The 22,951-nt window shown below is 34.4% G+C and overlaps 7 protein-coding genes across 11 annotated transcripts; 6 read left to right on the top strand and 1 right to left on the bottom strand.

The window, feature by feature from the left end:
• The first annotated feature begins 288 nt into the window (after nucleotides 1-288).
• On the top strand, nucleotides 289-1,627 carry LOC106650088. Its single transcript, XM_014367877.2, has 3 exons — nucleotides 289-459; nucleotides 536-890; nucleotides 966-1,627. Exons 1-3 carry the CDS (start codon nucleotides 290-292, stop codon nucleotides 1,482-1,484), a joined length of 1,044 nt encoding a protein of 347 aa, XP_014223363.1. The 5' UTR covers nucleotide 289; the 3' UTR covers nucleotides 1,485-1,627.
• Nucleotides 1,628-3,755: 2,128 nt separating this feature from the next.
• On the top strand, nucleotides 3,756-9,179 carry LOC106649971 (uncharacterized protein DDB_G0283697-like). 5 transcript variants are annotated; one of them, XM_023461237.1, is made up of 4 exons: nucleotides 3,756-5,175; nucleotides 5,515-8,609; nucleotides 8,762-8,837; nucleotides 8,933-9,179. In XM_023461237.1, exons 1-4 carry the CDS (start codon nucleotides 3,801-3,803, stop codon nucleotides 9,001-9,003), a joined length of 4,617 nt encoding a protein of 1,538 aa, XP_023317005.1. In that variant the 5' UTR covers nucleotides 3,756-3,800; the 3' UTR covers nucleotides 9,004-9,179. The 5 variants fall into 5 exon arrangements, with proteins under 5 accessions (XP_023317005.1, XP_023317007.1, XP_023317006.1 ...); XM_023461239.1 differs by having other exon boundaries at nucleotides 3,757-5,204; nucleotides 5,784-8,609; XM_023461238.1 differs by having other exon boundaries at nucleotides 3,757-5,423; nucleotides 5,784-8,609.
• Nucleotides 9,180-9,233: 54 nt separating this feature from the next.
• On the top strand, nucleotides 9,234-11,036 carry LOC106650066. The gene is made up of 2 exons (XM_014367848.2): nucleotides 9,234-10,751; nucleotides 10,822-11,036. The coding sequence occupies exons 1-2, from the start codon at nucleotides 10,146-10,148 to the stop codon at nucleotides 10,909-10,911; spliced, it is 696 nt and encodes a 231-aa protein (XP_014223334.1). The 5' UTR covers nucleotides 9,234-10,145; the 3' UTR covers nucleotides 10,912-11,036.
• Nucleotides 11,037-13,454: 2,418 nt separating this feature from the next.
• On the top strand, nucleotides 13,455-14,807 carry LOC106650095. The gene is made up of 2 exons (XM_014367885.2): nucleotides 13,455-13,914; nucleotides 14,228-14,807. The coding sequence occupies exons 1-2, from the start codon at nucleotides 13,567-13,569 to the stop codon at nucleotides 14,258-14,260; spliced, it is 381 nt and encodes a 126-aa protein (XP_014223371.1). The 5' UTR covers nucleotides 13,455-13,566; the 3' UTR covers nucleotides 14,261-14,807.
• A 103-nt stretch (nucleotides 14,808-14,910) lies between these two features.
• LOC106650011 (mediator of RNA polymerase II transcription subunit 15-like) lies at nucleotides 14,911-17,481 on the top strand. The gene is made up of 3 exons (XM_014367777.2): nucleotides 14,911-15,883; nucleotides 15,986-16,114; nucleotides 16,900-17,481. The coding sequence occupies exons 1-3, from the start codon at nucleotides 14,948-14,950 to the stop codon at nucleotides 17,314-17,316; spliced, it is 1,482 nt and encodes a 493-aa protein (XP_014223263.1). The 5' UTR covers nucleotides 14,911-14,947; the 3' UTR covers nucleotides 17,317-17,481.
• Nucleotides 17,482-17,552: 71 nt separating this feature from the next.
• On the top strand, nucleotides 17,553-18,913 carry LOC106650012. The gene is made up of 4 exons (XM_023461258.1): nucleotides 17,553-17,882; nucleotides 18,172-18,345; nucleotides 18,420-18,627; nucleotides 18,679-18,913. Exons 2-4 carry the CDS (start codon nucleotides 18,238-18,240, stop codon nucleotides 18,681-18,683), a joined length of 321 nt encoding a protein of 106 aa, XP_023317026.1. The 5' UTR covers nucleotides 17,553-17,882; nucleotides 18,172-18,237; the 3' UTR covers nucleotides 18,684-18,913.
• A 174-nt stretch (nucleotides 18,914-19,087) lies between these two features.
• On the bottom strand, nucleotides 19,088-22,191 carry LOC106650040 (enoyl-CoA hydratase domain-containing protein 3, mitochondrial). Its single transcript, XM_014367820.2, has 6 exons — nucleotides 21,201-22,191; nucleotides 20,855-20,926; nucleotides 20,293-20,463; nucleotides 20,025-20,215; nucleotides 19,777-19,937; nucleotides 19,088-19,690 (listed from the first exon to the last, which is right to left on the bottom strand). Exons 1-6 carry the CDS (start codon nucleotides 21,249-21,251, stop codon nucleotides 19,446-19,448), a joined length of 891 nt encoding a protein of 296 aa, XP_014223306.1. The 5' UTR covers nucleotides 21,252-22,191; the 3' UTR covers nucleotides 19,088-19,445.
• Between the last annotated feature and the right edge of the window lie 760 nt (nucleotides 22,192-22,951).

Below are 22,951 nucleotides of genomic sequence, written 5' to 3'. Positions count from 1 at the left end.
ACTATCTCGCTATGTCAGCAATGCTTTACACACGGTACACGAGAAACAATTGAATCTCGAGACAAAAACGCGCGAGCTTACATCGCAAAGTAAATACTTTTATTCTCAAAGGTCCATGAACTCTACCGATTCAAGTTTGCAGGTGTGATGCATCGTAATTTCGCAACGACTTTATACAAAATGTGACAAACTTCCGGAAAACAGCCGGATAACAAACAACAATGTATCGAGATCCGGAGTATTTAAATATGATATGCGGAGCGAGGAGTCAAAGCAATCGAGTGTCAAGATGAAGTGCGCTACAACGTTACCATTTTTACTTTTTGTACTCTCCGGGCAATTATTAATAGACCTCAGCGAAGCTCATTCTTACTCGTTGATCAATCCCTTTCAACGAAATCCTTACAGACATCCGAGGAGCTGCTGCAGACACTCTAATTGCGGCTGCGGCAAACTTGCGTCAGTATACAAATTTTAATAATTTTTTTTCTTCGCCTAGGTCTTCGCGACTTAAAAAAGTGATATAATTTTACAGAACCCATAAGCAATATTATGTGCCGGTACCACAACCAGCCCCTTGCAGGGTTGTAAAGTCTCTAAAGCCACAACAATTTACCGAAGTCGTATACATCGACGATAAGAGCACTTGTTGCAACCAAAATCCAGCAGACTGCAGTACTTGCCAAGTTCAACCCTGTCCTTGCGCAACCAAGTCATGCCGACAAACCGGTAACATTTGCGCTGGTAAATGTAATCCTACAGCTTGCGATGTTTGTCAGCCAGAGCCAACGATTTGCTCGAATCAAGGCCTATCGACTTGTGGGTGCGAATGTCATCAGGGTAATCGAATGGTCAGACGATCTGTAGATTATGTTAAAGATGAAGAGCAAGTACGTACACATTTTAGAATACTTTTAAATGGGCTACGAATTGAAGCTAAAAGGAGTATTTAATTATTTTTACAGGATGCCATACCAGACCCAAAACGTTTGTACGTGGTCTACGATTCCGAATCATCGAAAGCAGAAGAAATGCCCTCGGAAAAATTTGTGCAAAAACGCAGTGAAGAAGCCCCCGTACAGTTTTTTGAGGAAAGAGCGGAGCAACCACGGCCCGTTTATCAGCATCAACAACTTCAAAATTCCCAGTCGCCGCTGAAAGTGCGACGAATTTTGCAAGTAGTTCAGCCAGGCGATTCCGAATATCAGGAAGTAGTCGAAGCATACGAGGAGTCCAGCGATGCCGATAGTAGTCAGGTTACCGAGATCAAACCCGCAGCATACAAATTGGTCTTGAGAAATGCCAACGGGGACGATATTTTGGTCGACGCTGACAGCGCAATTGTCGAGGACGAACCCGAACAAAAGGAGATTCAGGACATGACAATGGCAACCCCGTCGATGGTACGCGTTCAAAAAGTTGAAGTGCCAGCAACGAGCACCGCCGCAACGACGTCCGAAGAAACAACGACGCGAACGGCATAAAGTTATATTAAATTGTTATCATTCTTTGAATTTATTTCGCAAATTTTTATTAAAATAATATAATGTTTCATGCGGAATATCTATATGTGAAAGCTATATCATTTGTAAATGAATATTAATATATTTTTATATTATTGATATAATTTTCAGTTCTTCATTTATTTTGCACATTCTCTTTAAACTTTCGTTCGGGTGAATTTTTTTAATATCACATATAACATGTCAGCAAGTATGGTTTTGACATTAAGTAGAGCAAATACATCGTGCAGACCCAGCGAAATTCCACTGGCCTAATTGCAAAGAGTGTTTTTTATGACACGATAAACTACCTACGTCTCTGTGTGTTTACAGTAATGAATAACGAAATATTTCGAATAAAATCGGCTATAAAAATGCGCGTTTCTGGAAATGATTGAATTTGTCTGCGATTAATTACTTTGAAGGATGGCCTCATTTTTTTACTCAACTTTAATTACAATAATTTCAGCCCACTGAATTGCAAGCAACAATAATTTTCATCAATGAATAAACTTCATTTGAAAAAATCCTCACAATCAATTGCAGCTTACAAGAAAACTAGATCGTTTTCTCGAAATTTTCTTATGAATCTCTGACTAAAAATTCTACATCTCGTCACCAAAAAAATTCAACTACTTGTGAATCACATAAAAATGCATTGATAAAGGCGATTATCAAGTATCACTCTCACACTATGAGATAAAGATGCTTTCTTTGCTGTAGTTATTATCAAATTTTGCGTGAGATTATGGTTCTTTTGAATCTCACGATCGTGACGAAATATTCAAAAACAAATTACTCAAGTTTGTGCATTTGATAATCAATTAAGATGAGAGCCTTACAATCAACCTAGAATTTACAAGTATAAAAGAGTCTTTGCAACGACGATTTTGCAGAGTGAAGCATAGACGGTTGACAAAAGAAATCAGCATGCGCCACGTTCTTGTCCTTTCTGTTGCAACGCTTTTGTGCGTTTTTGATTTCGGCAGTGCACTGCCTCATTTGCACTGTTACCAGCACTATGGTTCAGATTGCGATTATTCGGAAGTCCCAGACGATGGAGTTGTTCCAGGAGGTCTAGGAGAACTGGAAGATTGCGAAGTTTACGACCCCAGAAAATCTGATTTAGAACAGGAATGTCGCGAACAAGGATACGAATATTGTATCGACAGGGCGGATCTGATCAAACAAGGAATCAAAATCTGCGGCGAAGGTTCGAGCAAGGACGCATCTACAAACACAGAGAAAAAAGGCAAATCGAAAACAGAGAGGCGCAGATGTCATTGCAATTGCAATAAAAGGAAACCAACAACGACTACGACTACGACAACGACTACTACTACGCCAGCACCAAAGACTTCTGGTTCTACTGGTAAATCAGAATCGAAAACTGATGATGATTGTGACTGTGAAAAAATCTGTGGAGACTGTAAGGGTTGTAAAATTTGCTGCTGCAAATGCTAATGTTAACATGTATGTACATATCGAACATTGTTAATTATGGCTTTGTAACTAAAATATTGAAAAATAACTTTTCAATTAAAAAAAAGTAGGCATTTGAATTGTAGTGAAATCAATTTAAGTAGGAGATTGTAATTTTAAAGTATAAATATTGATCTCAATGAATCAAAAAAGTATGTAAATGTTTATTGATTGGTATATTTTTGCTTTCAAAAAATATACTTTCATCAATACATTAAAAAAAAATCTTTGTACGCCATTTAATGGTGAAGTATCATCATTAATAATAAAATACCACTATTACAATGCAATTATAAAAATTGACTAAATTTTTCTTTACGATCCAATTTCTCCATTTACTTAATATACAACAATAAAAAAATATCTATGAAGTCATTTCATATGCTTCTTTTGGTGCTCTCAAAAATAAATTTGTTTTCATAATAAAATTTAATTCTTTAAAATTATATTTCCGTGATTTTGAATTTTTCATTTGATAAATCTTTTTCAGCCAAAAATTTTTCATTCGTGAAGCAATGTTTGAAAAATAATTTAAACTTTTTACATGTACTTGCAATCATTCCGTGTAATCCGAAAATTGAGTGAGGAAGTAAATTTCAACGTTAAAGTGCCAAGCGGCACCTCTCATATGTTATTATTAAAACGTGCGTGTGCGATTCACCTTTACGTCTAAATTAATCGTGACCATCCGATAAACATTATAACAATTTTCGAATACTTGAGCGAAATATTGTAAAATGTTTCTCATTCCAAAGTGTTTAAATATGATTGTCGAGAAAAATTTCATTTTAATGTTGTAAATCTTGCTTGTTCGAAATGCGCTTGGTTCTCTTTACGGCGCTTTTAAGCATTGGACTTGTTCATGCAAGTCCAATTTTAAAATCCTATGTGAACAAAGATAATTTGTTTCGAGCTAAACGCCAGATAATTAATTGTGACGATGCGAGCGTTTTTGGTGATAATAGTGAGGTGATAATTTCAGATGGGCAGATTTACCCAGGCTCATATTATGGCAACACTCGCGGGTTAATAAATGATCAAGAGATAACAAATAAAAAGTATGAGTATTGCATTGATAAAAAAGACCTCGAGCAAAGGAAAGTGAAAATTTGCGGTGAATCATCATCAGAAACGAGTGATGGATCAGATGGATTCATCTCTCGTACTAACCATGGTGTGAGTGATGAGACTAGTAATTTTTCAGGTGAGTGCTATGATAAAGAGATTGCATATGATAATGATGAAGTGATAATTAATTCTGAAGAGTCTAACATCCATGCAAACTGTGATCATAGCGATGAGGATGGCGATTTTAATACCGACGACGAAGCAGAAGGATCAGAATGTAGTAGTGAATACGATATCGCATCGGACGAACATTGTCATGAAAGCTCTGAAAAAACGTTAGATGAAAATGAAAGAAAACACAAAAAAGATGAGCAAAATGAAGATAATTCCAGAGATAAAGAAAAAAATTATAGTGATAACGAAAACAAAAAAAAAGATATTGCAACGCAAACGGATGAAGGTGAGGTGAGCTCTGATGGCGACCAGAAAGAAAAATACAACGGGGAAAAAAGTGAATCACAGGATGACAAAACGAGTAACAGAAAAAAAATACACGACGACAGGAGAACTGAAGAAGAATCAGATGAAAGAAGAAAAAGTACTCAAATCACTGAGAAAGATGAAAAAACTAAAGTGAGCAGTGATGAGATTAAAGATAAAAAGAAAAAAGATGACAAAAAGGAAGTGAATAATGATAGTAATAAAGATTCTAATGAAGATGAAGATGTTAAAAAAAAATTGAAGAATGACAACGAAAATACCAAAAAGGATAACAGGAAGAAGGTAAATGAAGACAGTACAGAAGATTCTGATGAAGATAAAGACGATAAGACAAAAGTAAACGATGACGATAAAAAAGTTAAAAGAGTCGATAAGAAAAAAGTGACTGATGACAGTACTGAAGATTCCGATGAAGATAAGGATGACAAGAAAGTAGTAAAAGACGACGATAAAAGTGCTAAAAAAGATGATAAGAAAGTTAAAAAGGGCGACAAGAAGAAAGTGGATGATGACAGTACTGAAGATTCCGATGAAGATAAAGACGATAAGAAAAAAGTGAAAGATGACGATAAAAAAGTCAAAAAAGACGATAAGAAAAAGGTGACTGATGACAGTACTGAAGATTCCGATGAAGATAAAGATGACAAGAAAGTAGTAAAAGACGACGATAAAAGTGCTAAAAAAGATGATAAAAAAGTTAAAAAGGGCGACAAGAAGAAAGTGGATGATGACAGTACTGAAGATTCAGATGAAGATAAAGACGATAAGAAAAAAGTGAAAGATGACGATAAAAAAGTCAAAAAAGACGATAAGAAAAAGGTGACTGATGACAGTACTGAAGATTCCGATGAAGATAAGGATGACAAGAAAGTAGTAAAAGACGACGACAAAACTTCTAAAAAAGATGATAAGAAAGTTAAAAAGGACGACAAGAAGAAAGTGGATGATGACAGTACTGAAGATTCCGATGAAGATAAAGATGACAAGAAAGTAGTAAAAGACGACGATAAAAGTGCTAAAAAAGATGATAAGAAAGTTAAAAAGGACGACAAGAAGAAAGTGGATGATGATAGTACTGAAGATTCCGATGAAGATAAAGATGACAAGAAAGTAGTAAAAGACGACGATAAAACTGCTAAAAAAGATGATAAGAAAGTTAAAACGGACGACAAGAAGAAAGTGGATGATGACAGTACTGAAGATTCCGATGAAGATAAAGACGATAAGAAAAAAGTGAAGGATGAGGATAAAAAAGTCAAAAAAGACGATAAGAAAAAGGTGACTGATGATAGTGCTGAAGATAAAGATGAAGATAAAGATGATAAGAAAGTAGTTAAGGACGACGATAAAAAAGTTGTAAAGGATGACAAGAAGAAAGTAAATGATGATGACAAGAAGAGGGTGAATGATGACCGTACTGAAGATTCTGTTGAAGATAAAGATGATAAGAAAGCTGTAAAAGACGACGAAAAAAAAGTAAAAAAGGATGACAAGAAGAAGGTTAATAATGACAGTACTGAAGATTCCGATGAAGATAAAGATGATAAGAAAATAGTGGATGATGACGATAAAAAAGTTAAAAAAGACGATAAGAGAAAGGTGAATGATGATGACAAGAAGAAGGTGAATGATGACAGTACAGAAGATTCTGTTGAAGATGAAGATGATAAGAAAGCTGTGAAGGATGACGATAAGAAAGTTGATGAAGATAGTGTTGAAGATGTATCTGATAAAAAGAATGTTGATAAGAAAAGCCAAGGAAAAGATGATGGGAAAGTTAAGAAAGACGACAAGAAGAATGCCAAGGATGACGTGGAAAACTCAAAATATAACGGAGAGAAAAGTAAATCTAAAGAAGATGATACAAGCGGTAACAAAAGGAAAATACATGACGACGGCATTACAGAAGAGGATTCTGATATCAGACAGAATAGTGATACAAAAAAAAACAATGAAAACACTGAAAAAGATGCTATAAGCGATGACAAAAAAATCACTAAAAATGATAAGAAAAATGGACAAAATAACGATAAAAAGGATATAGACAATGATAGTGCAGATGATTCTGATGAAGATAAAGATGATAAAAAAACAGTGAAAGGCGACGATGGAAAAGATAAAAAGGACGACAAGAAAAAGGGAAGTCATGACAGTTCTAAAGATTCTAATGAAGATGAAGATGAAGATGATAAGAAAAAAGTGAAAGACGACAACATTAAGATCAAAAAGGATGACAAAAAGCAGGTAAATGATGACAGTACTGAAAATCTTGATGAAGATAAAGATGATGAGAAAACAGTGAAGGACGACAAGGAGAAGGTAAATGAAGACAGCACTAAAGATTTAGATGACAAAAAGGAAGGAAATGAGAAAGTAGTGAAGAATGATGAGAAGAAGCCTAAAAAAGACGGAAAGAAAAAAGTAAACAATGATAGTTCTGAAGTCACTCATGGTGAAAAAGAAAACGTAAAAAAAGATTTAAAAAGCGATGACCAAAAAATTGGAAAAGATGATAAAAAAGATACGAAAATGGATGATAAAAAGCAGGTGGACGACGACAGCGTCGAAGATTCCGTTGATAAAACAGAAGAAGATAAAAAATCCGTTGATAAAACAGGAGAAGATAAAAAAGTACTGAAAAACAATGATGAGATAAGTAAGAAAGATGATACAAAAGAAAAGAAAAATGATGAAAAAAAGAATGAGGACAATGACAGTTCTGAAGATGCGGATGATAAAGTAGGAGAAGATAAAAAAAAGGTGGAGGATGATGAAAAGGTTAAGAAAAATAAGAATGACGATGAGAAAAACATAGAGGATGACAGTACAAAACGTTCTAATGACAGCGTTGACGATTCCAATGATAAAATTGGGAAAAATGATAAAAAAAATAAAAAGGATGAGTCCAAAAAGCAGGTGATCAATGATGACAGTTCTGAAGATACCAACGATGAAAAGAAAGAAGAAAAAAAAGTAGTTAATGATGCTGAAAAGAATGACAAGACAGATGATAAGGCAAAGGTTAATGATGACAGCGCTGATATTTCCGATGATGAAAAGAAAAACAGTGAGAAAGCCGCACAAGATGACGATAAGAAAGTTATGAAAAATGATGACAAAAAGAAGGCAGACGAAGACAATCCCAAAGACATTGATGTTGAAAAGAAAAAAACTACAAATGTAGTGGAGGTTGCTGAAGAGGAGAATAAGAAAGAAGAAAAGAAAGAAAACAAAGAAGACAATAAAAAGGTGTTGAACGACGATAATCCAGATGAGAAAAAAGATAAAAATAATGATGGTAAAACAGTAGATGAGGATGACGAGGAAGTCCGGACAAGAAGCAGAAATAGACAAACCAGCGAATCAAATGGAAACAAAATTGATAAAAATAAAAGCGATAAAAATAACAATGAAAATTCTTCTGAGGACGATTCAGAGGAAAGCGATGAAACTGTGGAAAATGTTTATCCTCGAAGCAGAGATAGACCTTCCAAAAATACTAAAAGTGAAAACGATCACAATGATAGTAGATCAAATAGTCGCAAGCACCCGGACAATGATAAATCTGAGAATAATTTATCGTTGAAAGCCCGTGCTGACTTCAGTATAAATATACCAATACCAGGTATATTGTCAAAAAACTCACCTATACCATCAGATAATTTGAAAAAAGTAACATCCAATAATTCAAAAATACAAACCAGTAATAACAGTAAATCAACAGAATTGGTTCCGCGTGAAAATAAAACGAAACAAACTATTCCCGACGGATCTTTCAAAGTAACTGTTTGCAAAGTTAACGCCAATCCATCAATATCACAAGGGACTAATTCAAAATATCGATCATTGGAATTTAATAAAAAAGGTAATGTTGACAACGAACCAGCTAAAGTTTCATACGTGGTTACTATCAGTGATAGCAAAAATAATACTGTTAGCAAGGAAATATATGCAACCTGCCAAGTTCACGAAAATGGTAGTAAATTAGCTAGCTGCGCTTTGAAACTCACCGACAACAATACGCAAGAAATTAAAAATTCAAATTTTCCGTTTCAGGTATTATAAAATTTCAATAATGTATACAAACTTTTTTAAGTATATGAAATTTTTTCATGTTTTATTTATTTTTTTTTCTCTATAATACTTCGTAATAATTGAAAAGTTAGTTATTGTGCTACATGTAAAAAAATTATATAATTCATTTACAGGCCGAAGTAGAATTGCAAGATGTAACTGATGACAACTCTAGCCAAATTCTTCATATAACTCTTCGCAATAAAAATGGTACGTTTATTTACATATTTTCCGTTTTTATTATTAATTTTTAAAGAAAAAACTCGAGAATAAAATTTTGAAAACTTAAATAAAAATTATTTCAGATAATAGTGAAGCAGGAGATTGTTATGGTAAAATCAGCTTAGCGGTTCCTGAATGCTTTTCAAAAAGCTAAATGGGCTTTTTGAAATAAGTCATTTATTCTTAATACTTTTATCTTCCTGATAAGTAAAGAGAAATATTGACCACATTGCTCTTCTGTTCCTAGTTTTTATACTATGAACTTTTTTGCTTTTGAAAATATTTCTTTTAAAATTATTCAATGCATGTAATTTATAACTTGTAAAAATATTATCATGTTGAATTGAAAAATTTTTGCATTGCAATAGAATTTTGATTTTCGTCTTTACCCAAGTATATAAAAAATTCATTTTACTTTCAACTTGTCTCTAAACTTATTATTTTTTATGATCATCAAAAAAACTATCTGCTTTTTAAACCGAATAATTTTTTTAATCTCATAATCTTTAGTCACCAATGGTATGGGTATTATATTCTCAAGTTCAACACATGAAAAAAATTTTTCTCGACATTCAAGACTACTCTAAATCAAGCAGTTCAATTATGATGACAAGACATTCTTTTAAAGAAGCAGGTCAAAAATGAAAATACTTTGCAAGATTGAAATATAAGCTTGACAATAATTGTACGATAGCATATCTGATGAAATAATATATGTACATGATAGAAAAGTTAGAACATTTTTTTATTTCTTACAACAAGCTTAATTGAAAGACACGGTTACTTTTGTGAATTAATTAATAAAATTGTTTATTAGCATGATAAAATAAAATTTACATTTTTTTAATCTGACAGACGAAATATTATATTCCTCCTACTCAAATTGCATACAAACAATCGTATTTTAGATGTGACTGACAAGCAAAACTTTGCATTGAAATATATAAACTATCTTTATTATACGTGGGTAACATGATAAAACAATGCATCATACCAGAGTATTCTTCCTGAAGCCCGAAGCACGTTTTGCATTGAGGTTTATTTACAGTTGCATTCGTTAATTGTTACACACTGTGGTTTCTTATCCGTACTACAATAAACGTTTCTACTTCATATTAGAACTCTATCAGATATAAAAAAGATCGTGACACGATTTCATTAAAAATCACGGTGCTATGTAAAATAAATAAAATAAAAATTCAATAAGATAACGATCGTGCTAATTACTTTTTTTAAACTATAAATATCGTTGTACAGTAGTATATTTTGATCAGTGTGCTCATAAATTTTTTCAAGATGCAGTTCGCTGCAATATTTATTATTGCATATCTTTGTGTCAGTTTTTCTTCGGCAGCCCCTTTAGGTAGTGAAGCTGATTTTAATTTTAACGCTGGTTCTTCGACATCAGATAGTATAGATCCTCAGAAAAATTATAATGAAGAGCCTCAAGATAGTTCAGAACCTTTTCGTATGTCTTTAGGTCCAAGTTCTGATAAATCTACTGATTGTAAATCTGAGTCATTCCTTTTAAAAGTCACTCCGGCCAGTTGTCACCAACCAGAAAAGAGACAGATAGCAAATGAAACTCCGAATGTCGGGGGGATATTAGCTTTGGGAAATGATTCTAATAAAAAAATGAGATTTATAGTAGAAATACAGCACTTAGAAGATGTAGCGCCTGATAAAATAGATACTGAAAGAATTGAAGAAAAATCTGTTGAAGTAGTTACTAAAAAATACTCTGGAGATGATGAATCAGTAGAAACTAAGACTGAAATTCCTGAAGATCATGATCAACCAATAGTTACCGATGAAAGTACGTCTGAAACTCCAGCGATTGATTCAATAAAAGCAGTTGCCTCGCACAATATTAAGTTAGAAGGTCTCCAGCCATTAGTAGAGGTAACTAACTCATAACCACGCACTCATAACATTTATTATTAAATTATCATAAAATATTATTTATTTGCAGAATTTGCAGCGCATATTTGATGACATGTTGACGTGCCTGTCAAAAAACAAAAATAGTGAAACAAGTGAAGAAAATAGTGAACAAAAATAGTGATTTGTTAAATATAGAAAACGTTTAGATTTTATAAAATTAAATACAGATGTTTTCAATGAACATCTGTTACGATAACTTGTAAAAAAGAACACGTGATATTTATAATAAATAATCAAATTCAACTTTTCAATTTCTTCATTACTTACCTATGAAATAATTTAAATAGCAAAATTAATTTCATGGGAAAAAGTTATTAACGTAATATCATGATTTTTGGCCGACTATTAATGTTATGAATTCAAAATACTATACATTTTAATAATGTAAAATCATTTATGTCATTTTCATTGATTTAAAAGTACGCGATAAAATGTATACAGTGAAAATTTTTAAACACGATGTTATTCTGCTTAATTGTTATTATGAAAATTGAATTGTAATTTTCTCATGATTGTGCATTGAAATAGAAAAATGTCAAATTTCAATGAAAAATGAACAGAAAAATAAATTCATCATTAATTTAGCTATGTAGAAAATTGAAAAAAATGATAAAAAAAACTTAAAGCTTTCATCAATTCTTAAATGTATTTTGCTTTGTTATTTAATTTCTGCAGAAACTATGCACTTTCTAGCTTATATCCTTTATTATAAAACTTCCATAAATTGGCTTGAATTGAAACTTACATTTTTAAAATAATAATGTAATAATTTTTAATGTACTTTACAATTCAATTTCAAAAAATCGATTTTTTTATTTCATTTTTTGAAAATAAATACCTTCGAGAATATTCTGTAAAAATTTTAGAGCGATCGGAGCCTTTTAAGTATACTTTTTCCTACTCTTTGTGTGCGCATTTCCTAGTGCACGTGTACACAAAAAAAATTGAAACGCGTTTTTCTCGAAATGATGTTTTTTGACCTTGTCCCGCAGTGGTTTTTCAAAAACCAACTTGACCGATCGGGCTGAAATTTTTACCACATTCGTTACAGGTAACAGTGGAACTAGGACTATATCAAAATTCACATTTTTCTATTTTTTTAAAACCAGAGAAAAAAATGCACTTTATGAAACTTTTTTTCAAATGGCCGCCATTCGTTTTTTTTTTAACCGAAAACCAAAATTCTAGTTTCACCTGAAGCCAACTATCCACTGACAAGGAGACCACCCCAACTCCGGGTCATGGATTTGCTCCAAAATTTTTTTGGGGTCTTCTGGTGCCCTTTAATGAAGCTCTCTGTGTTTAGTTTAATCTCATGCGCCTTAGGGCCCATTTTTTAAAAGATTTTCTACATAAAAAAAACCGTTGTTATTTTCTATATCGATTTATAAGCACTCAAACAAAAAAATGCAAAGAACAAAAAGTTTTAAAATTGTTCAAGGAATCTGTCTGAATTTTTTCAGAATTTTTAAAACCGTCTATCACCTACTTTCAGAGACTTAAAGGGGCTCAACACATTATGCAAAAGATTATCCAACATGATAAAACTTATATCAATCGATTTGTTAGATCTTCAAAATGAGATTCCAAAAAAAATGTGGTTGACGAACTAACTTTCGAGATAAACAAGTTTGAAAATCGCGATTTTAACACGGGCTGTTATGGAATGCGGTCTTTTATTATTCATAACTAATTTAAAAGATCAACCATCTTCATAAAAAATATATTTTCTGAAAGAGAAAGTTCCAAGCTTTCGATTGGTATGTTAAAAATTACCCCTTAACGAACTAACTAATGAGTAATTAAACAAAATCATTGATTTCGAATAGTGCGAGTGGTTGTCTGCCTAATGCGAGAAAGAGACAAACAGATGTCTCGAGAAAGAGACAGACAGATGCCTCGCTGTACTATTGTTATGATTGGTGTAGAGCCTCCTTAAATTGGACATTTTCTTAGGGGCTTCAGAAACCTCTTAAAACAGGTGATAGACTGTTTCAAAAATTTTGAAAAAATTCAGACAGATTCCTTGAAGAATTTTAAGATTTTTTATTCAAGTGCTTCTAAATCGATATAGAAAATAACAACGGTTTTTTTTAATGTAGAAAATCTTTTTAAAAATGGGCCCTAAAGCCCATGAGATTAAACTAAACACAGAGAGCTTCATTATTGGGCACCAGGAGACCCCAAAAAAATTTTGTAACAAATCCATGACCCAGAGTTGGGGTGTTCTCTTAGTGAGTAAAAGGCTTATCTTATTTTGTGTTTCAAGTGTTTCGTTCTTGCTGAATCACTGGGACAAGGCGAACCTGATCTTTTTACTAAGACATTTTTTTGTGAACTTCAATAATGCCTTTATTAAGCCCAAAAAGATTTAGACCGATATTTTTCATAGTTTGCTGGAGAAAACTTCACGAAAAATGCTTTTTTTGGTCGATAAACTAGAATAGCCCCTTGATATTAGATAATGCTAATTTTAATATTCATGTAGGTAGTTCAAAAAGAACTTGAACAATATATAAAATCTTCATTTTTTCAATGACTTATGACACATTTCGAAATATCAGTAAAATAAAAAGCGATAAAAATCTCGATTCGCTCGTTCCTTTGATATTGCACGTACATAATGTAATCGAATAAACATTATGGGTACGCGTGCTTTATCGAGAGAAAATGTTCTTACATCTAGATTACCGAATCACACTTGCTTGTGGAACTATTTAAATGCTAATATCAACCGCGAAAGCTCTCCAGTGTCGAATTGAACTGCCCGAGGATGCGTTCAAAGGCGATAATCTTTACCATCCTTTTAGCGTGCTTAAGTATCGCGATTGCCGAGGATTTTGGAAAAGTGCATTTTCAACACGATATAAATATCGCAGTTTCATCGAACGATGAAGATCAGCAGAAAGTCGAATCTTCCAAGGATGATAAAAAGGAAAACGTTGTAAAAGTCAAAGTAGGTCCAAAAGCTGGATCAGAGGAAAAGCCATCTGCGGCCAGTGCGGATATGTCGGCTGGCAAACGTCAGGCTTTGATTGCTGATTTATTGGTAACGATCAGTGATATGCTTAAAAAACATCCTGCCCTTTTGAACAACGTCAAATCAGCAGCATCCGGTGAAGTAAGTTCTTTATCGTATAGCCTTTAATTTAATCATCAACAATTTTTGTTTAATTTTTTTTTAACTTTTATGAAATATTTACTTGAATGGAGGATATCACGGAACAAAAAATTTTTTTATTAAGTCGTTAGTTTTATAATTTTAAACGAGTGATTAACTAGTACACAATTTTTTTTCTATACTTATTTTTTTTCTATACAACGCAATATAAATTCCAATTTTTTACTGTGATTGATACAATAAATATAAAATCATATATTGAAAAGCCTCAAATATTATTTTATGACGTTATTAATAAGTTATTTTTTTACAGGCCAAAGCACAAAAGGAAAACTGTGATGAATAATGTGTGATAATTGATATGATCATAAAAGTAATTTGAAAAAAACTTGCTTATGATCTTGAAGTTCAATAAACTATCATATTGATACAAAAATGAGGTATTTCATTCATTACAACCTTTTCCTCTTGATGAATTTATTTTTACTTCGTATAGTATGTCTACAGACAAGTAAGTGGGTCATAATTCGCATCAAAATTTGCAGCAGTTGCAGTTTCAAAAGCCATTCATGTTTTATAAGTATTTACAATACATGGACAATTTTGTCTACGTTTTTTCATTTAATAAATTCAATGATTAATACGTATCAGCTGACTTTCAATTTAAAGGCTTTGATAATATTACAAATTATAAATCGTTAACGAGGATGAATCTCAAGTTGACCAGCCGGATTGTTACTCAATTAAACAAACAAAAGTGTCGCATACGCGTGCAACAAATATCGATGCAGCAATCGCAACAATACGTTCTCGAAATTCCATTTGGTGCCATCTCTCTTTCTTTCCATACGTATGCGCAAGAGTCGTTCTTTTTTTCTTCGGGCCCGCATAAACTGCGAGTGCACGTGTAATTTGTGTATTATAAACCATCGGGTGCGTTGCGCAAAAAGCACAACATCAGCGAAATTTCGATGGCTTTATAAGCCGAGCGATCACCATTAACGATCGTCAGTGTCGCATTCGGCCATCCATAATGCACATCAAATCGAGCTTGCTCATCGTCCTCTGTGGCTGCTGCTGCCTGGTGCTCGGCAGTCCGGCACCGAGGCGAGATACACTCGTGGGTGCCGCAGCCGCCGAAAAGACAGCCGTCGTCGACACAGCCGCTCTGCTGGAGCAGGGCGCCAACGGCGGCGAGAACGTGGACCGCGCCAAGAAGCAGGCCTCGACGACCTTCTGCGTGGAGATCCGACAGAACAAGCCCACGCAGGTCGACTGCGCCGAGGTGAAGCAACCAACGACGCCCGAGCCGACCCCAGCGCCGACGACCCCGGCTCCCGTGGTCTACGTGGTGCAGCAGCAGCCACCGCCGCCGCCGGAGCCCTGCGAGCCCGAGATTGCCGCCTACATGATCCAGCACCCGGCCGAGATCATCTACGCGCCGACCGGCAAGTGCCTCGTGCACGGCCAGGCCCACGCCCAGCAGCCCGCACCGGTTCAGCAGCCCCAGCAGTTGCAGGTCGTGCCCCAGTCTGGTGGGCAGCTGCAGGTCTTGCCCCAGAATCACGCGCACATTCACGTGGTGCCCGCCAATCAGGCGCAGCAGCATCTCCAGCAGCTGCAACAGCTGCAGCCACAACCCGCTGGACCGCAACTGCAGATAGTGCCTCAATCGCTGCAACACCTTTTGCGGGGCCCATCATCCATAATTCCAGGACCACCTCCCCAGGGACCACCTCCCCAAGGACCTACGTTGGTTCCTCAGCCGTTACCTCCTCCGCAGCAGCCTCAGCCCCCGGTGGTCGTGCCTCAACCACAGGTACCCCAGAGCATCAAGTGCACTTGCAACACCGCCGGTGTGTCAGGCCCAGTTGCTGGTCAGTCTACCGTTTCGGCAGGTCCGTCGAACGAGCAGCTCGCCATGTCCTTCCTCCAGGGTCTTCAAAGGAATGCCCAAGCTCAAGGACAGGTAAATCATATGATCATCATACGGATGATATTGTTTTGCGTAAATTTAAGATTTAAAAAAATTGTCTATGTCCGGGTACTGATTGCTGATATTTTTTTATAGAAACTTGCACAAGCTGGAGCTAACTTAGCAGCGCTGCCTAATCGTGTTGGCGCCGCATTCGGCAGAAATGTGCCATCAGTCATTCATCCTGGTCATCCCGGCCCACAGCTATCTTACGGTCAAAAATCGGTCAGTGCCGGCAGAAATTCTGTTAACTGTTAATTATAATCTCTTTACATAGTAATTTTATGGTCGATCGATATTTGTTTTCGATTCAAAACTTGTTGATAATAATGTCCCCTCGTATTTTATATACAAACGCTCGATTTACTTTTGTACGAAGTTGTTTAATAAATATGGCGAAGATGTATTTTAATTTTTCAATGATTTCAACTTGATTTATTATCAATGAAATTTTCATGGCATTTCATTCATATTCATATAAGTTTTTTTTATTTATTTTGGTTTCAATGAAATGTAAAAGTTGGTTAAATTTAATATTTTTCCAGAAAATTTCAATTTTAACTTATTCAATTTAATATCATCTTCACCATATTCATTAAAATATTCATTAATATTTACGTAGTAGTCTGATAAATGACGCGAATTTAACAATTATTGTACCAGTAATTCTCAGAGTTTCAAGTAATTTTTACGCAAACAATAGTCACGAGCAGTTTAACATTTTCGAAGAAAATCATGACAAAAAAATCAAACTAACTTGAGGAAATCTTTGCTGCGGATAAGTTTTATTTATTCAATTCGAGGCGTCTTTATTTACAATTGCAAAACACTTTTCTCGAACTCTTCCTTTTGTGCCACCTCGGCAGTTTATAAATATCATCTTACGTTGAGACTGCAAATATGCATATGTGCACTCTCGAATTGATATTTTTGAAACGACGAAAAAATATCATATAAATTACGTTACTCTACAACGTATGATCGAAAATGTGCATCTTTATTTTTCACAGGCTTCGGATGCACAAGCTCCCGTCAATCCGCTCTTACCAGGAGGCTTCCAAAGTCAACTGAACGCGGCCTTTGGCCTGAACGGCGCCCTGAGCTCACCCCTGAACTCACGTCCCGTGTATAACGATCATCTATTGCCAGCCGGCGGTGTTGGCAGCCCACTTCGTAGTGGGCCTATAATTCAGCGGCTCAGTCGGGACATGGAAGATCAGATCAAGCAGCAGCAGCAACAGTCGGAAGCTGCGTCCGCGACGTCGTCCGTCGACGATGCCTCGAAGACAAAACAGCAGCTCTCGCCGGCAGACATGATCGGAAAAATGATGAAAAATAATCCACCCTCGGTCCTTTCGGACGTTGGCGGTGAAAAAGCCAGAGTCGCCAGATATTTATACGGAAACAATGAACTCGACGAGGAATAGGAAAAATAAAGCAATAACTTTAAGCTGTACATAATGTGAATTACGAGAGCATGTTGTTGTTAGTACTTGTTGACTTTTTTGCATCGCGTCGAATTTTTTTTAAATTTTCTACTTTTATCCTACGAATAAGCAAATGAAATAATATAACGATCGTTTATATCATGACTGGTGTTTTTTTCACTCAACTTTACCTTTAACCGATTAGCTCGAATTACTTAATATTTAAGCTGGTATCAACCGGTGTAAAACAAAAACATTTTTTTAAATAAACTAACGCTTCGAAACCTTTCCTCTCAACGTGCGGTAACCTTCCGAACAATAAATTTTTCTGCAAGGGAACAATTCCATATCTGATTATCGAGATTTAAATTTTTACAAAGTTGCAAAATTTGCCTGGATCTGTTTGGCTAATTTTTTTTTATCGTAAGAAAGATAAGACACTCAAATAGTCATGAATACATAAAGAGTTTTTACTTTATTACCCGATCGTGTCTTGATAAATTATTACTGTTAGAATAATTACGACTTTTTAAGAACCGCTCAGTTTCGTTTAATCTCTTCGAAAAGTAAGTGATGAAACTTTCTGACGAATATTTTATCAATTTTGCTATTTAATATTTAGAATTTTTGTTTCTTTATAATCAAATTTGTATTTGTACCTTTCGAGATTTAATCATGGTAGAATCGATTATTAAACGATTAGATTCATGTGTGAAATGAATTCGCACTTCCGATTTAATTTAAAGTCAAGTTTATTCAAGTTTACTTTGTATGAAGTTAAAGCTTGTAGAAAATATCTAACAAAGTTTTAGTGCGCGCCTGGCGTTAGACTAACATCACTGTTTGTTCGTACAGGAGGTCAGCAGTATTTTAGCTTGTCAACGCTCTTTACTCGATCAGTGAAATTTGAAGAGTTCGAAAATGCAGTGCACAAATTGGATCAAGTTATTTATTATTGTTGCAGTAATTGCTTACGCTCACGCAGATGACCTTGACGACGAATTGAAACAAGACGTTAACAATGTAGAGGTGAATATTGATAAAAAAACTGTTATTGTAATTGTAAGCTAAATTCATACTTTTTTCGGCTTTTATTTTTACAGTTGAGTAGCAATGATGTCGATTCAGTGTCAGCGAGCGAAAAGCCAAGTGACATGGAAGTCGATAAAAATATACCGAACGAAAAACCAAAGGATGGTGACGGTAAAGAAGAAATACCTTTTCGAGCTGTAATTAATGGATTATACCGATGCCCTATGGGATATTACATGGATTTTAGTGGACGTTGTCGATCAGCTATTTCTATTTTTGGTTGAAAAATTTTGATATTTTTTCTGTAACATCCTTGATCAAAACTGCAAGTTTGAAATGGACAGTATTTCCAACATTATACTAAATTTACATATAATTTAGTTTAAAGAATGTTATACAATATAAAAAATAAATAATAATGATTACACAAATTTTATAGATCATGTTTTTAAAAATCTGTAAAAAGTGAATAGTTTTAGGCAAAGCTTGTATTATTCTCTTGTAAATGGTGTTATTGGATTTAATTTTTTTTTATCATTCATCAATAAAAGTGATATTTCAAGAATGTTGTAGTCTCGTTTCCTTTCTACACATTCACAGAAAATAAAAAACAATTAATGCTTAGAACAGTGTGAGGCTAAAATCCACTGAAGCATGATTTTCATGGTTATTATGAATATCTTTAGTGAATTATCAGTCATAAAATTATCAGGTTGGAAAATGAATTATCGAATAAAAGTTAATAAAATATTAAAATTTTATTTGAATCAAATTTATCGCGTCACTTAATAATCAGTTGTCATAAAAAGTATGTAATAAAAATTTACATTAGGTTTATGAAGTTTCATTGATACATTATTTTTTTCTTATTTGATTAACTTAAAAAAAGTCTTTAGTAAAAGATGTATCAAATATGTCTATAAAGCATTCTATAGCTCAATTAAATGCAGTTCAAAAATACAAACGTACAAAACATTCTTGTAAAATACAAATAATCATAAATATAAAAATTATTACAAAAAATCAAACACGACAAACGAGATGAATTTTGTCATACCCTTTCTTGAAAACATGATTAAATATTTTCATTAGTACCATCAATCTTTTGAAGCTTTTACTTCTTCCATGTTGTCTTGGTAATTTGGTTCTCTTTTCTCAAAGAAAGCAGTTATACCCTCTTGAGCATCCTTCAATTTTAAATTTTTCACCATAGTTTCGACGGCTAATTTATAAGCATCTTCTGTATTCAAATCCCTCTGCTTACGTAAAAACTCTTTTCCCATTTGAATGACCGACCGACTTTTCGAGGCTATCAAGTCCGTCATAATTTCAAGTTCAAGTTCTGCGTACAAAGATAAACAAATTAGTAGTAACGTCAATACAATTAAATATAACACGATATAACACGATAATACTTGTTTTACTCACGTAAATTTTCTTGACTAAGTACTCTGCTTATCAAGCCGGCCTCGTAGGCTTGCTGTGCATTTATTTCGTCGCCGGTGAACAGCATGTGAGCTGCCATTTTTCGCGACATACTGCGAAGTACCGGGACGCTTGGCGTTGAACAAAATACCCCAACGTTGATACTGTAATGATAACGGGTGAATTTTTGAAAATTTGCCACATGATGAGAAAACAAATTAAATAAATAAATAATTGCATGAAAAGCTTACCCGGAAGTAGCGAAATAACTTTGTTCGGTAGCTACGGCGATATCGCAAGCTGCGACCAACTGACATCCCCCGGCTGCTGCTAGACCATCGACAACCGCGATCACTGGCACCGGAGCCTCCTCGATGGCTTTCATTAGTTGCATGCAAGTCTCGAAAACCTCCTTATGGTCAGCCTCGCCTTTGTCTGTTCTCTGTACGCGTTCGATTTAATTTTTTTTTAATTCAACGATTTATGTTACCGATCATGAACGGTAAGTATCTTACTAACCAGTTCTTTTAAATTGTGACCAGCGGAAAATACATCACCCGTATTGGTAATCATAATCGATCGAAGAGTTTGATCGGTCGAATAAGAGGTAATGGCTTTGTGCAGGTCCTTCATCATTTGAATGGAGAGGGAATTTTTCGTCTTTGGATGATTTAATGTGATTTTTCTCGCCTAAGTGGATTAACGTTTTTTCATCTAATTATTTTTAGAAGAGTGTTTTTACTTTCTATTACTAATTTCTATTAATATTTTCTGATATAATTCGATTAATCAAGCAGATTGAATTTTTTAATGTAAATTTGATGAATTTTTAAAAATTTTGTCAATAAATTCATATCTCAACGATGCTTAAAAAACAAGTATGAAAAATTATTAGATCGAATTAATTATCAGCTCTTAAAGTCATTGCATCATTCGAGTCGCGATAATTTAAACCTCACGCTGAGCCGATACTGAAAAATCGTATTACAAAATTAAAAAGCCAAGTTATGGTATACTCTCGCTACGGAATGCAATACTAGACATTATATCACGGATGAATTAGTATTAATAGAAAACAAACCCCGTTGGAGTATTCGATAATATCCACATAATCCGTCGGAGTGGACAGCGTCCTTGTAATAGATCGTCCCACCTGTAAGCAAGCAGCATCATCAAACGATGATGTATTGTTTTTCAGTAACGGCAGCAACACCGCTGCAGTGTATAAGGCATCGTTATTGCATCGAAATCTGATCGCTTATAAATACGAGCGCTACGATTTCAAAACGTTGCACTCGAATACCTTCATTATCGAACGAGCACAAGAGAGGTTATGATACGCGTAGGAGGCGTATACTTGTAATGATCTTACGGTCAAGGCAAGCTGTACACATTCGCTCGAGTACACTGTTCACTACGAAAATTACCTGCAGTAAATCCCCGAAGAGCAAACGACTTCTGTTAATTAACAAGGCCATTGTTACTTGAAATTTTCTTTTTTTCGTAATTGAAACGAAATCGACGAACAAGTAGATTGACAATTGAACTCCGTTTTTATTCGGTCTTTGAAACTTTAAAAAAGCCGATCAGCTGACGGCTCTCACGCACTTGCAATGTTTTCTGCACTTGGAGTACACAAAATAACACACCGGACTGCGACACGTTCGGCAAAAAGCATGGGAGTCGGACGGTAAAACATTCGACAAGGGGCAAATCTTGTTTAAATTTTTATCGTCACTTAGATTTTATTGAAATGTGTGTTACAAAACACTTGTCAGAAAGTCAGACTCTAGTTTTCATTTTAATAAACGATTAATTCTTAATTTGGGAACAAATATTTCTTTTGCTATCTTAGTTGGATTTTCAAAGTATAAACGATTCGAGCATGCAAAGTGGTAGATGTACATTTGAGATGAAAAATTAAAGGATAATAAAAAATATAAATCAAAAAAATATTACGTTTTGGAAGATAATAAAATTGATTGATTATGTAGGGTTTCGATCCATACTTTTTTATCTTTCTTAGAAATTTAACCGAATATAATGGATAACGATTCGTACTAAGCAAAACGTAACAATAAAAAGACCCTGAAAAGGAGCTCCTAATTTCTCATGAATTTCTGTAGCAAGTACGTATGGTATAGTCTCCTCGATTATGCCCAATGAGTAAACGATCGAACTCCATAAAATAATGTTGATAATGGGCCAATAACTGAGGCTGTCCACGTCCGGCCGTATGGTATAAATATTATGTAGCATGATACTTGATGGAATAAAAACCGAAAAATTCAAAATCGTAATTAGAAGACCTTAAGAAAAAACAAACTTGCAAGTCTTTTGGCTTAGTTACTTTTCGACACTAATCGCGTTCAAAAATAATTCGATACTGTGGCACTTGTGAACATCGACGCGTTACAGCTATTTAGATGGTAATTGTCTTTTGTAAACATCAACGCTCACGTTGTATGTGATTCATGCCCAAGCAACGTTCATTTACCCCAATTTTTGAAAATGTTTACAGTAGAACCTCTCCATCGCTAAATTTCTATAACACATATTCAACGGCTGTTCCCTTGAAATTCGTATTAATGAGATACCTCTGAAATTTGAATATCAAATAATTCGAAAGGAAATTAAATGATAGAAAATGACAGTTACTTTTTTAATATTCAGACTGGTGCATAATTGTCAAAAAAGCTTGAACTCGGGAATGATTAATTTAAAACCTACTAATGCATCTTTTTATTAAATTTTAAATAGTATGATTAGCTCATGGTGTCCAGCGCTATTGTTTGTCCGATCTCATACCCGATCACATGTAAACGGCTAGATATTAAGATTAATCTTTTAAAATAAACTATACACAGTATTCGAAACTAGCCAAAGTTTATTGACACGAAAGTTTGAATTTCCAGAAAGAAACAATAAAAACGACGTCTGCACGATTGAATTTTTGAGTTTGAACACTGAAAAACGTAGTTTCGATTTATGTTCCAACTATGTTGTTATTTGTTTGGCTTGTAGAATAAAGTAATGCATCGATTCAATTGAATAATACAAATAGATGTGTGCACAGAATAATTTAAAAAAAAACTCATTTAATATTTTTCAAGTAAATAAAAAGTTAAAAATTATTATTACATGAATATGAGATAAATACGTGTATACTAGGTTTATA

Source organism: Trichogramma pretiosum, unplaced genomic scaffold (assembly GCF_000599845.2).
Source record: "Trichogramma pretiosum strain Unisexual culture from Peru unplaced genomic scaffold, Tpre_2.0 scaffold15, whole genome shotgun sequence".
Classification (NCBI taxonomy): Eukaryota; Metazoa; Arthropoda; class Insecta; order Hymenoptera; family Trichogrammatidae; genus Trichogramma; species Trichogramma pretiosum.
Note: the sequence above shows the minus strand (reverse complement) of the source record. Positions and strands in the feature narration are given on the sequence as shown.